This window comes from Rhineura floridana, chromosome 11 (assembly GCF_030035675.1).
Source record: "Rhineura floridana isolate rRhiFlo1 chromosome 11, rRhiFlo1.hap2, whole genome shotgun sequence".
Taxonomy (NCBI): Eukaryota; Metazoa; Chordata; class Lepidosauria; order Squamata; family Rhineuridae; genus Rhineura; species Rhineura floridana.
The window spans coordinates 1,254,956-1,268,664 of record NC_084490.1 but is presented as its reverse complement, the minus strand read 5'-3'; the positions used below and the strand labels follow the sequence as shown (position 1 = coordinate 1,268,664).

The 13,709-nt window shown below is 50.4% G+C and overlaps 1 protein-coding gene across 8 annotated transcripts in view; it reads left to right on the top strand.

Moving 5' to 3' along the window:
- NYAP1 (neuronal tyrosine phosphorylated phosphoinositide-3-kinase adaptor 1) overlaps window positions 1-13,357 on the top strand; it is a 29,084-nt gene extending 15,727 nt beyond the window's left edge. For 5 of the 8 annotated variants that reach the window (XM_061588041.1, XM_061588043.1, XM_061588036.1 and 2 more), the window contains 5 exons: window positions 4,953-5,296; window positions 6,037-7,323; window positions 7,931-8,137; window positions 8,674-8,783; window positions 10,011-13,357. In XM_061588041.1, coding sequence (XP_061444025.1) covers window positions 4,953-5,296; window positions 6,037-7,323; window positions 7,931-8,137; window positions 8,674-8,783; window positions 10,011-10,268 — 2,206 coding nt within the window. In that variant the 3' untranslated portion in view covers window positions 10,269-13,357. The remainder of the gene's footprint in view (window positions 1-4,952; window positions 5,297-6,036; window positions 7,324-7,930; window positions 8,138-8,673; window positions 8,784-10,010) is intronic. The other 3 variants (XM_061588042.1, XM_061588037.1, XM_061588038.1) reach the window with 2 other exon arrangements.
- The last annotated feature ends 352 nt before the right edge of the window (window positions 13,358-13,709 follow it).

Here is a 13,709-nt window from a genome sequence, read left to right as displayed (position 1 = left end):
CCCCTTGCACAACTTTTAAAGATACAGAAGATCTCTTGGTTGCCAGGCCCGGCCCCCAAGAGGTCTTCTGTATCTTTAAAAGTTGTGGAGTGGGGAGGGAGAATTCCACCTTTTGGTTTTTCCCATTACAGGGTTGCAAGAACACCTGCACTTGGCTGACCTTCTCTTCTCCTGAAGATACAGGATCAGTCTCAGGCCATGGACCTGGCAACCCTAATTCACACTGATTGGCAGAGACTCTTCAAGGGTTTCAGGCAGGAATCTTTCCCAGGCCTACCTGGAGCAGCCAAGGGTTAGGCCCCTTACTTTGGCTCACTTACATGAGGAACGCAGGAACATAGGAGGCTGCTTTATACAGAGTCAAAATGTTGGTCCATCAAGCTCAGTATTGCCTCTACACTTACTGGTAATGGCTCTCAAGAGTTTCATAGAATCATAGAGTTAGAAGGGGCCTATAAAGCCATCGGGTACAACCCTATGCTTGATGCAGGAATTCAGCTTAAAGCATCCCCGACAGGTGGCTGTCCAGCTGCCTCTTGAATGCCTCCAACGTTGGAGAGCCCATCACCTCCCTGGGTCATTGGTTCCATTGTCATACCACTCTGAACAGTTAGGACGTTTTTCCTGATGTCCAGTCGAAATCTGGCTTCCTGCAACTTGAGCCCATTATTCCATGTCCTGCACTCTGGGACAATCAAGAAGAGATCCTGGGCCCCCTCTGCATGTGGCAACCATTCTACTACTTGAAGAGTGCTCTCATATCTCCCCTCAGTCTTCTCTTCTCAAGGCTAAACATGCCCAGTTCTTTCAGTCTCTCCTCCTAGGGCCTTGTCCTCTCCTTCCTCAGCACCAAAGTAAGGAGTGCTGGTTTGAGGAGTAGCCACACAGACTGATGATATACAGCCTCATCAGGGCCTAGTCCTGATGTTAAATCCATTCCAATCGGGCTTCAGGACTGGGCATGGCACTGAAACAGCCTTGGTCGCTCTGGTGGATGATATGAGGAGGGCGTTAGATAGGGGAGAATATACCTTCCTCGTCCTCCTGGATCTCTCAGCGGCTTTTGATACCGTTGACCACGGTATCCTGTTAAATCGCCTGAAGAGTATGGGAATAGGGGGCACTGTTTTACGGTGGTTCCGTTCCTATCTCTCAGGCAGGTACCAACGGGTGGCGTTGGGGGATGAGGTTTCAGACCCTTGGCCTCTAGATTGTGGTGTGCCACAGGGTTCTATCCTCTCCCCCATGCTGTTTAACATCTATGTGAAACCACTGGGGGCCATCATCAGGAGTTTTGGGCTGCAGTGTCACCAGTATGCGGATGACACTCAGCTCTATCTCTCATTTAAATCTTCACCAGAGTTGGCTGTGAAGACTATGTCCAAGTGCCTGGAGTCAGTAAGTGGATGGATGGGCGAGAACAGACTGAAGCTGAACCCTGACAAGACCGAGGTATTGCTCGTGGGTGACAAAAGAAGGCTGGGAGATATCGACTTGGTGCTCAGTGGGGTAAGATTACCCCTGAAGGACCAGGTCCGCAGCCTTGGAGTCATTCTTGACTCCCAGCTGTCCATGGAGGCTCAGGTTTCGGCAGTGAGCCGGGCAGTTTGGTATCAATTGCATCTGATACGGAGGCTGCGACCCTACCTTCCTGTACATCAGCTCCCACGAGTGATACATGCCCTGGTTTCCTCTCGCTTAGACTACTGCAATGCGCTCTACGTGGGGTTACCCTTGAAAACAGTCCGGAAATTGCAGCTGGTACAGAATGCGGCGGCACGTTTGATTACACATTGTTGCCGCCGGGAGCACTGGTTACCAGTTGTTTACCGGGCCCAATTCAAGGTGTTGGTTTTGACCTTTAAAACCCTATACGGTTCTGGCCCAGTTTATCTGAAGGAATGCCTCCAGCATCATCAATTATGCCGCCTAACAAGATCAGCCACACAGGACCTTCTCTCGGTCCCACCAGTCAGAACAGCTAGGCTGGTGCGGACCAGAGAGAGGGCATTCTCGGTGGTGGCCCCCACTCTCTGGAACTCTCTCCCTTTCGGTCTCCGACATGCCTCCTTCCTGATGGGTTTTCGCCGAGCCTTAAAAACCTGGCTATTCAGGCAGGCCTACAGAATCCTTGGGGTGGATGAGCTTTTATAATGTATTAATTGATGTTTGGATTATTTTTGTACTTTTTGATTGTATATTGTATTTTATCCTGGTTGTTGTAAGTCGCCTAGAGTGTCCGTTAACTCGGACAGATAGGCGACTAACTAAATAAAATTTATTATTATTATTATAAAGGTCTCCCAAAAACAACAGCCTCTTGGAGTCAGCTGGTTCTGCAAAGGAGAGGAACTCTGTACCTCTTCCTGCTGTGCTTATGTCAGCTAGCTTCCTCCCTCCCACTAACCTCCTGCTTTCCCCCTCCCTTACCCTTCCAGTGGCCCCAAATTGCGTGAAGTACTTGTTCCCCTCTATTTGGCACTGGTTAGGCCTCATCTTGATTACTGCACCCAGTTCTGGATGCTGCACTGTAAGGATAGAGACAAACTGGAACTGGTTCAGAGAAGGGCAACACTGTGGAGCACATAGGTCATCTTGGTACTCTAGTGAACTGCCTGTGATGAAACAGGAGGGTTGACTGCTAGATTGCAGGTGACATAAATTTCGGTCCAAACCCAATCTAACATGGGTGAGCTTGCATCATTGCACCTATCGCCTGGCAGTGGCATCAGCAAAGAAAACTTACTTCATCACCACCATTGTGTCCACAAGCAGACGTCCAGCAGAGGTTTGCTGAGTAGAGAATGGGCTTTTTTCATCTGGCCTAGATGCTCTAATAATGTTGGCAGCCTGCTGTAAGAATTTTGCAAGGCACTTTAGGGACAAAATCGTTTAAATTCGGACACAGAGTTGGATGCCACAGTTAGCGTGAGTCCAGTGGGCATCCAGAGCACTTTCTGATCTATCTGTACTGAATCAGTTTTGATTATTGTGGCCTGAGGATGTGGACAAGCTGCTTGAAGGGCAGCTCACCACCTACTCCCTTGACCCCTGACCATCTTGGCTTCTTAGAGCTAGTGTAGGGGGTTGATTGGGTGGGTCTAGGGAGTGATCAATACTTCACTGGAGAGGGAAGCATCATCCACCTTGAAGGAGGTGGTGGTGCGTCTCTTCCTGAAGATCTTTCTGGACCTAGAAGTGTTAAACCACTATTGCCCCATGCGAAATATCCCTTTTGGGAAAAGTGCTTGAGAGTGTTCTGGTGGTCCAGCTTCAAGCATGCTTGGAGGAAGCTGATTACTTGGATCCATTCTAGTCAGGCATCAGGCCTGGTCATGGCACCCAAACCACCATGGTGGCCCTGGTTGATGATGTTTGTTGGATGAGTGCAACTCTTCTCTTTCTCCTCGATCTCTCAGTGGCTTTCAACACTGGTGAACACAATATCCTTCTAGAGCATCTCAGAAAAGGTGGAGATTGGGAGCACTGTATTTCAGTGGTTACACTCCTACTTCAAGGGCTGTTTCCAGAAAGTAGTTAGCACCATGGGAGCTCTCCCTGTGGTGTTCCACATGATTCCATCTTATCCCCCATTCTATTTAACATCTATATGAAGCCGCTGAAACCTGCCATCGGGAGATTTGGAGTGAGGTGACACCGATATGCAGATTATACCCAGCTCTATCTCCGTGTTCCATTTAATTTGGGAGAGGTAGTTGAGGTGTTAGACCAGTGCTTGGAGGCGGTGATGGGCTGGATTAGAGCTAATAAACTGAAACTGAATCCTGAAAAGATAAGTGTTATGTGTCCCATGTTATCAAGTTTGGGAAGTGGGGAGATGGCCTGTTCTGGACAGGGTTATACTCTCTTAGAAAGAGTAGGTTCATAGTTTGGCGGGTGCTCCTGGATCCAACCTTCATTGAAGGCTCAGGTGGACTCGGTGGCTAGGAGTGCCTTTTTTCTGCTATGGCTGGTTCACCAGGTACAGCTCCTTTTGGACAGAAATGACTTGGCCACAATACTCCATGCTCTGGTAACTTCCACATTGGATTGTTGCAATGCCCTGTATGTGGGGGTGCCCTTGAAGACAACTCAGAAACTTCAACTGCTCCAAAATGTAGCAGCCAGATTGCTGGCTGGGGTTCCAATCAGAACTCATACAACCCCCGTTTGAAAACAGCTGCATTGGTTGCTAGTTTGTTTCCGGGCTCAATTCAAGGTGCTCATGCTGGTGTTTAAAGCCCTGAACAACTTAGGCACCAGATATCTGAAAGACTGCTTCCTTCCCTACAGAAGGAAGGAACGCTCTTGGGTGTTAAGATCAGCAGAGGGGGCCCTCTTGGTAGTCCCACCATGATCAGAAGTTTGGGGGTGTATGCAGCCTGGGAAGGGCATTTTCTGTGGCAGCCCCTAAGTTGTGGAATTCCCTCCTCAACGAGGTGCGTCTGGAACCTTCACTACCCAGCTTTCGTCATATGCTGAAGATACTCCTCTTCACCCTGGCCTTTCATGCTTGATATACATATTTTAAGACTCTCTCTAGTTGTGACTGTAATTTGTTTTTAAAGCTGAATTTACACTGTTGCAATCTGCCCTGGGAATTAGTGGTGATGAGTGTAAGAGTGCTCTTCCAGATGGCATTAATGTGGCAACACTTGTGAAGCATCACAGAACTAATAAAGTGGAATAATGTGTGGCTGGTCTAGTATAAATCTACCACATGTAGAATACATGCGCAAAAACCCACCGGTCTGTAGGGCCCCCAAGTTGCAGCTCACTTCTGTGCTATATCAGGATTAGATGGTAGCGACGGAGTGGGAGAGAGGCCCCCTGACCATCTAAATTGTAGTGATGGGGCCCCCTGACCATCAGGGTATGACCTCAAGACCTCAGATGCTTGCCCTCAGCCACATCTCATTGTGCCATTTCCTTCTCTCTTTCTTCCATTGCAGTTCAGCTAAGGAGCCCAGCGTGGGGAAGGTGCGGGACGTGGCCTCCTTCCGTCGTCACTTCAGGATGGGGTTCATGACCATGCCAGCCTCACAGGAACATGCCCCGCACCCCTGTGCCAGCAGCATGGCGCCCCGCTCCCTCTCTTGCCACTCTGTGGGCAGCATGGACAACAGCTCAGGGGATGGAGCTGCTGGATCTCACAAGCCACCTGCTAAGCCCAAGCGCCACCCCAGCACCAAGCTCAGCGCTGAGGCCAGGACTGCCTTGGAACCAGCAGGGAACAAGAGAGGAAGTAAGGACGGGATGGTGCCATTCTGCAACAAAGGGCCAAAATGCACAGGGGGTATGTGCAGAGCATGGAGGGAAAACATGGGGTGCAATGCTGAGGCCCCACCAACTTGCCCAAGCAGGAAGGAGAGAGCGAGGGCCCATGATGGCTATGTCCAATCTCCACTGCTGAAGGCAATATGCCTCTGAAGACCAGTTGCTGGGAATCGCAGGCCAGGAGTGTCTGTTGCACTTATGTCCAGCTTGTGGGCCTCCCATTGGGGCATCTGAATAGGATGCTGGACTAAAATGACCCCCCTTTGGCCTGATCCAGCTGAAAGGCTCTTCTTACATTGTTCAGGTGGCAAAGGCAGTGGGAGGGCAAGAGGCAGCCTGAACAAGTCATGGCCTCCCTGTGAGAGAACAGAGCAGAGTGGGATGCTCTGGAAGCAGCATCAGGAGGACTTGATGAAGGCTGGGGAGCTTATTTTGCTTGTTTATTACATGTATATCCTGCCCTTCCTCCCTGAAGGAGCCCAGAGCAGCATTTCCAAGAGGTGGCATGTTAGGGTGCAAGGCTGGCTGGAAAGCTGCCTGCCAGTCCTAGAGGAAAACAGGTTTTCAGAAAGGCAGTAGCTGGCTTTAACAGCTCAGTTTGTGCCCAGAGGCCGTCTGTCTTACTTGTTCCTTTGCATGTTCTGGGGCCAAGTCCTTGTACTGCTAACTGCTCCTGGAGCTGAGCCCTACATCATCTTGTTTGGCCACCACATCTTGCTCTTCACACTTTTTCTTCTTTGGTGTTCTTTTCTCCACTAGGTTCCCAAAAGTCAAGTGCAGAGAGCCGAGAATCTGGGCGCAAGGTACCCCCACAGAAGCCAAAACGCAGCCCTAACACCCACTTATCTGTCTCATTTGATGAGACTTATTCGGGCCGACTCCCAGGCCCTGCTCCAGCTGGGCCAATGCAGCGCTATGGCCGCGCCTTCTCCCACAGCCAAGCAAAGGGCTCTGATGCCGAGGAGGATGAGCCTGTCTACATCGAGATGGTTGGGGACATTTTCCGGGGACCTGCCCTCCCCTCTCAAGTGCCCCCCACAGCAGATGAAGACTCTGACGAGAGTGAAGCCATTTACGAGGAGATGAAATACCCACTCCCCGAAGAAAGTGGGGAGTCCCGCCCCAATGGGGCCCCAGTATCCCCCCGTCACCGCCTTGCCAAGCGGGAGGCTGCCAAGGGAGCGGTGCCAACTACCAAGACATCCCCGTGCGAGATCCCACCACCTTTCCCCAATCTCTTGCAGCACCGCCCTCCCCTCCTGGCCTTCCCCCAGGGAAAGAAAGGATACAAATCCACTGGACAAGATGGCTCCAAGCTGCCTGTTCTGTGCCACACCAAGGACGCACCATCTGCCCCCATGACGCCACAGGTCCCCAGTCACCACCACCATCATCCACGGAGTGGTGAGACAACCGCCTTGGGGCCCTCTGGCCGTGCCCGCAGCCACTCCACACCACTCCCTCCACAGCCCACTGGACAGAGCAAAGCAGAAAAGGAACTCCCCAATTCCCACAGCATGATCTGTCCACCAGCCAAGCAGTCCCCCATGCCGGCACCACCTGCGGCCTCCATCCCTTCCATGCTGCCGGTGAAAGAGAAGCCGGCCGTTTCCTACACCATGGTTTACTCAGCAGTCAAGGTCACCACACACACCGCCCCAGCTGAACAGAAGACTGAGAAAGAGATTTCAGTGCTGCATGGCCTGCTGTGTGCCCGCCCGTCCACTGTGCCCTCTTGTAAACAGGTGCAGCGGGCATGCACGCTGCCTGACCGCCCACCTCTGGGCATGGTCTGGACGTACCCTGCACCATGTGCAGGCATGAAGCGCCCGCCAGCATATGAGAGCATCAAGAATGTGGGCACCAAAGCTTCATCCGCAGTTAAGATCCAGCTCCAGGAGCAGGCATTCACCAGCATCGCCTGCTCCCATGTTTTGTCCAGTGAGGGATGTGTCCGGCCCCCGTCAGGAGAAGAGGAGTCCTTTGGATGGGTCCTGCAGCACAGAAGGACGGGCTATGCTAGCCAGAAAGGCAAAGAACCAGACAGTGAGTGTGGTCAAGGTGGTAGTTCTTGGGGCAGACATAACTCTGGCTTGGACTGTGGGAAGATGAAGGCTCAAGGTGTTGCCCTCCAGGGCTTACGGGCCTCCCTGAGGGTGGATTAAGCTTCTCTCATTGGGGAGGTGCTGTCTCCAACTTAGGGACATCCACTGGCTGGTACTAAGCCAGCAAGGAGTGGTGAAGATGAGCAACCAAAGTGTCTCGAGGGCTAAGAGGGGCTGGCCTTCTATGGGGGTAGGGAATTTGTTCTTCCCTCTTGAGCCCAGATACCAGCACTGGGAGAGGGGATTTCCTCTCTAGGGGATGTCTTTCCCAATCAATGAGGCTCCGCTGCTAACAGAAGCTCTTCCTTTATGCCAGTCCCAGTGGTGTTGGCTTTGCAGTAGCCACGACCTGTGTTGGGAGGCATGCCTTTTTCTTCCTCAAGTTTCCTAGGTCTGAGGCCTGGCGGACCTTCTTTCAAACTGGTCCCTGGGAATGTTGAAATCCAGGTCCTCCTTTCCCTTTGGGATGGGCTCAGCCTGGCCCAGTGGGGGTGGGCTTTCCCATCTATTTGTGGCCCCTCCCTCCAGCTCTTTTTATGCCCTTGCAGAAGCCACAGATTGCCCACAAGGATGGGATGGTGGCAACGGTGCACAGCCCAACACGGAAAAGGAAGAGAAGGCCCAGCCTGCCCTGTTGCAGTCAAACATCCCAATCCGCACCCCAGGGCTAGACGGTCTTGCTGCCAAGATGCCCACGGGGAGGACAAACTTACCCATTCCCTGCCAGACCTTTCCTGCCTGTCACCGTAATGGAGGTGAGGCTGCTGTGCAAGGCGCAGGCCACCAGGACTTGTAGGCACACCCTTCTCTGCCTGCGGGAGGCCTTGCTTGGAAGGGAGGGGGTGAGGGATTGCTGTTTGTTCTCTCTCGGGCTGCTTTTGGCTGCAGAACTTGTACATGATGCAGCTGCAAAGAAGCAAGTGACCTTCAAATGAGGACAAATTGCAGCAAGAGGGATGCAGGGAGAGGAGGAGAGAAAACATACACACACAGGTGTTTGCTCACTTGGTCATTAGGCGAGATTATTTTTGCTGGGGATGGGGCATTCCAAGGGGTCCCTCGTCTCCCCTGAAATCCTGCCTTATCATTGCTGGAGATTTTGCAGTTTTGCTTCGTTCAGCATGTGAGGTCTGTTTCTCCAGGCCACATTCCTGTCCCACTACCTGCATGCCTCTTACAGACAAGTAACCCCCAGGGCTGACCAGTATAGAGAGGGAGGGGCTGAGGGAGGGAGTGCTCAGTAGGGGGCCTTGTTCAAGTGTCTGTTTCTTGCTCTCCCCACACACCCTAGATTTCACTAGTGGTTACCTTCTGGGCCGCTCAGCATCCACCTCTGGCGTCCGACATGCCGTGATTCACACGCAGAGGCCATGTAGCCATTCCCAGGACCCAGCCAGCCTGGTATGTTAGAAATGAAGGCCTGTGGGGCAGTGGAGGCGGGGTGCCTGGAAGGGAGTAGGGCCTAATGGCTTAGACAAAGGGATTCTGGGTTTGTGGGGTGCCTTTGTTTTGTGAAAATGGAGAGGAAGCCTGTTGAATCAGAGCCATGGGACACCGGGAGACACGGTGCCCAGGCTCTCCGGCACAGAACTGAAATGTGAAACTGTGGACATGGAAACAGGAGTTCAGATCCTGGGTGACATTCCTACCCCTGGGGAGCCGGGTGGGGGGTGTAGTCAGAATAAAAAGTTCTATAAATGTATATCCTTTTTCCGGGGGGGGGGATATGAAAATGGTGGTGGTGGGGGAGACAAATAGCTGCAGAATTCCTTGCACTGTCCTGATGGGCATGGAAGTAACAAATAACAGATCAGCTATGGCATTCTTAGGCTGAGAAAAGAAGCAGGATGGAAACAGAGAAAAAAGCATTCTACTCTATTTATGTGAGCCCCCGGCCCCAGTCCTCCGCTACTACAGATTTCAGAGTAACATCGGAAGCTGCTTTATAACCTGACAAGCAACAGCTCTCCAGGCCCTCAGCTCTGCTACCTGAGATGCTTTAACTGGGCTAGCATCTATTAGAACATAAGAGTCCTGCAGGTGGATCAGGCCAAAGGGGGCCCATCTAGTTCAGAATGCCGTTCTCACAGCCACCGGCCAGATGCCCTAACGGAAAGCCTGAAAAAGCAGGACCTGAGCACAACAGCGGTGCTCTTCACACTTGTGATTTCCAGCAACTGGTATTCGGAGGCAGTGGGGATAAAACATAGACATCAGGGCTAGTACCCATTGATAGCCTTACCCTCCATGAAGTTGCCTAATCCTCTTTCAAAGGCATCCGAGTTGGTGGCCATCTACATCTCGTGGGCGCAAATTCCACAATGCTTAACTACGCATTGTGTGAAGTAGTATTTCCTTCTGTCCATCTCAAATCTTCCTAAATTCAGCCTCACTGGATTCTAACATTATGAGACAAAGAAAAGTTTGGCCTTTGCCAGGCTGGTGCCCTCCAGACGTTACAACACTAGCACTGATGGGGCTGCAGCTGGCTGGAGTTGATGGGAGTTGTGGCCCCAAAACATCTGTGGGTACCAGATTGGTGAAGAGGGAAGGGGGCAAGTGTTTAGGGGACCTTTTTTCCTCCTCCACCGTTCTCCCTCCAATAATGATGCCCCTTTTTCCCTGCAGGCCTTGCAGCACGCACAGCTGCCGGCACCAGGGGTCCCCCAGAGCACCCGGGAGAGGGATGGGAAGCTGCTGGAGGTCATTGAGCGCAAGCGGTGCGTCTGTAAAGAGATCAAAGCACGGCATCGTCCTGAGCGAAGCCTGTGCAAACAGGAGAGCATGCCCATCCTGCCCAGCTGGCGGAGGAACACAGAGAACCGCAAGTCTGGGACGCCGCCCTGCCGCCGCCAGCAGACGGTGCTCTGGGACACGGCCATATGACAGTAGGTGGGGGCTGAGCCCCAAGGAACCAGTGCCTTGTGCTGGCCCAGCTGAACACGCCGTCGTTGCGGGGCTGACTGCTGGCAGCATGGTGCCCTGCCTGTTCGCCCGCCTGCCTGGGACTAACCAGGGACTGCTTGGGCGGAGTGCTCCTTGCTGAGCTGTGACTTTTGGCGGAGGGTGATGATGATACCCTGGATGAGAGAGAGAGAGAGAGAGAGAGGGATGCTGGAAATGCCAGGCAAGACACACACGCCCTGGCAGAGAACCAGCTTGTGCTGCCTCACTCTGAGAAACCCCTGCATAAGTGGCCACAGCCACATTCCAGAGGCAGCTGCATATCAGAGTCAAGCAAGATTGCCTGTTTGGAACAGCTGCTCCCACACACCCCAGAGCCAGCTGCATCTATGCCAACTGACGGACATCTAAGACACCAACACTCGCCTTTCTAGGAGGGGGGGGGCAGGTGTAGCCATGCTGTAGTTGCGTGTGTCAAGCTAAAGAAAGCTGCCTCCTTCTTTGCCAAAAGATGATGTGGTTAAAAGTGCCAGGGGCACTTCCAATCCTTCACACGGTTTTTTTCCTTCCATCTCTAAAAATGCCACTTTGGGGGGGGGGGAGGACTGCAACTTCACATGGGGGACTGATTGAGGTGCCTAAAATTTCTCCTGCTCCCTGAACAGTTTGGGAGGAAGGAGGGGGTGGGAGAGTCTGAGTTCCCAAACCTGTGGTGCTGAGTTTTTGGCCATCTAGTTCCCAGAGAAAGCAAACAAGCAAGCTGCCATGGTGAGTCAGGAGCAAAGTCTTCATGTTCCACCCCAATGCTTGGGTTGGCATAACCTCTGACTGAGCCAATAATATTTATCTGGTAGTTTTACACATTTCTTTGCAGCAGAGGGAAGTTGAAATTTAATTTTCATATCAAACCTAAACCATAGAGCTGACTTTTGTCTCTGTACACAGCTGTGGGCTTTCTTGCCTGCTGTCAGTTCTCAGCTCTCTAAAAAGATATGAGCCCCATTTGGTTACAAAATAAATAAGCAAAAACAAGCCACTTTCAGCCCAGCACTGAAATTATACAAACATAGTTTTCTAATCCATTAGATCTGAGAAAAGGTGAAAGAATTTTGGTGGAAAATGCACTTCTTTAGAACCAGGAAAAATCAAATCTAATGTTTTCCCATGTAGCAAACATGTTCATTTAGCATCATTTAATGTCCTTTTTTTCTTCTTGCTTTCTGCCCCAAATTTCTCAATTTCTGGCTAATTTTTATTAGTTTGAAAGCTGATACTTTTGAGATCCAGCAGGTTTGGCTGATTTTATAGACTAAAGGCACAAAAATGGACCTTGCTCAGCCTTTCATCTCCCATTGATTCTACTTACTTAAAGTCTGCTTAAAGAATTCCTTTAGGGTAATTCAGTTTTCCTGCCAAGAGAAGCAAAATGGAAAATGTAAGAGTCTGTAGAAGATTTTACTGGAAATGGCATATTCTTAGGACCTGGCACAGATTTACACGATTGTACTATTACTCTGCCACAATTCAAAGTATGCGGTTGAGAAAACAGAGATGGGGGAACTGCCTTGATGCATTTCATGCTCTCTGGGCGCATAAGAGGTGAAAAGTCTCCATTCTCAGTTCAAATTAGCTCCTTGCCATGGCAAAAGATTCTGGTCTTCTCTGGGCACTGGAGGACTCAAGAGCTCGGAGGGCTTTATTCATAGCAGGTTAAACACAGGGTAAAGAACATGATGTAAACTAGTGCCAGACATCATAATACGCTAAGTGTGACATGCATTAAACACTGCATACTTGGGGAGGGAGGAGGGGAGCAGGGAGAAACATATTTAGACATTGCCCATTTCCCCCTTCACAGAGCTAGTCAACAGAGTCAACTGTGGGGGAGCCCCAGAAGACCAGCTAGCATTGACCAGCCTCCCCACTTCAATTCATTAAGTAACCCTTTGAAACTCACACTGATGTAGATCATTAACGGCGCATCCAGACTGCCTGCTTATTTCCAGGGGGCATCCAACCACACAGAGGCAAATTCAAGTTGTACAATTATAGCTGACTGGGAGCTCTTGCACAACACACTCACTTCCCCCTCAAAATGTAGGACTTTTTATGATAAGGAAAGCGAGGGAGAATGCACCGGAAAGTGTGTGAGATAACACTTGCTTTGATTCGATGCCATCTAACCTCCTGACAAACAAATCAGGATGAATATTCATTAAATGGTTCATGTAAATTAATCTCCCCACAAACAAATCAGGATAAACACTGAATAAACAGGTCATCTGGAAGCATCCTAAATCAGTGTGGGATTTGTCAAAGCAACATCATACTTATCCCTTTAGCAGTCCACATTCCCCTCCTGTTGCCTCGCTTGCCCCACTCCCTGTCCACCTGCCCCATCCTCTCCACAGATACCATCTTTTCCTCCTGATCCTCTAAATGTCCTCCATATCCTTCCTGTTGCCTGGCCTCAACATAACCTGCCCCAGGTTATGGCTTCTGTTTCTGCAGTCAGTGTTTTTATGGCAAACATCAAGCAGGGAAGTCTATGGGTATTCCCAAAATTACAATCCCATCCATCTACATAAGCATTTTTGATCAGTGTGTTTAAAATCTCATCTTTAGCCAACCTAAAATGGTTGGGGGGGTCTTAGAACTTACTTGCCGCCCTGGCTCCTTCTGGGAGGAAGGGCGGGATATAAATTTAATATATAAATAAACTTGTTCATGTCCATCCCAGCACCATCGAACACATCCTTTCTCTCATGTCTACTTCCAACTAAGTGTGAATCCATTTGCCACAATTTCCTGTTAGCGTCCACAAGACACGGCTGGACCGGTTGAGGCGCTGGCATGAACTAGCAACTAGGGTTACAAAACCACCGTAAGGCGCGTGGGGGGAGGGGGAGCCCAGTTGAGAGTCCTGGGTTTTATGTAACCCGATTTAATTATTTCACAAGATTGTCTAGCGTAGCAAGATGATGAAACTGCTTTGCAAAAATATTTATGCTGGGGATTCATGGGAGGGTATTTATATATTAACAATGATGGAAAGAAAATAAAACTGTCACACTGGGTTGCTCTTCTGTGGACTAGTTTCTTGAGCTCAGTTCTGGGATTTGCTTTTAAAAATATTTATAGGACATTATATGTTACTGATTCGCTGTTTTGTAGCAAACAGTTTGCTAATCTGTGCACTCATATCCCAGTCTTTATGTCACTCATGGCTATTGTTACCGTATCTGACTAAGATTCTATCAACATGCAGGAATGCCTAGATGTCATTGCAAAATTCCATTGATTTGAATGGATTTGTGCTTCTGCTCTAAACAGGACTACAGAAGATCCAACAAAGCCAGTTCAAACCTCCCACCCACTGGGGATGTATTGTCTTTGAAGTGATTCCATAGAGCAGCCTTCCAT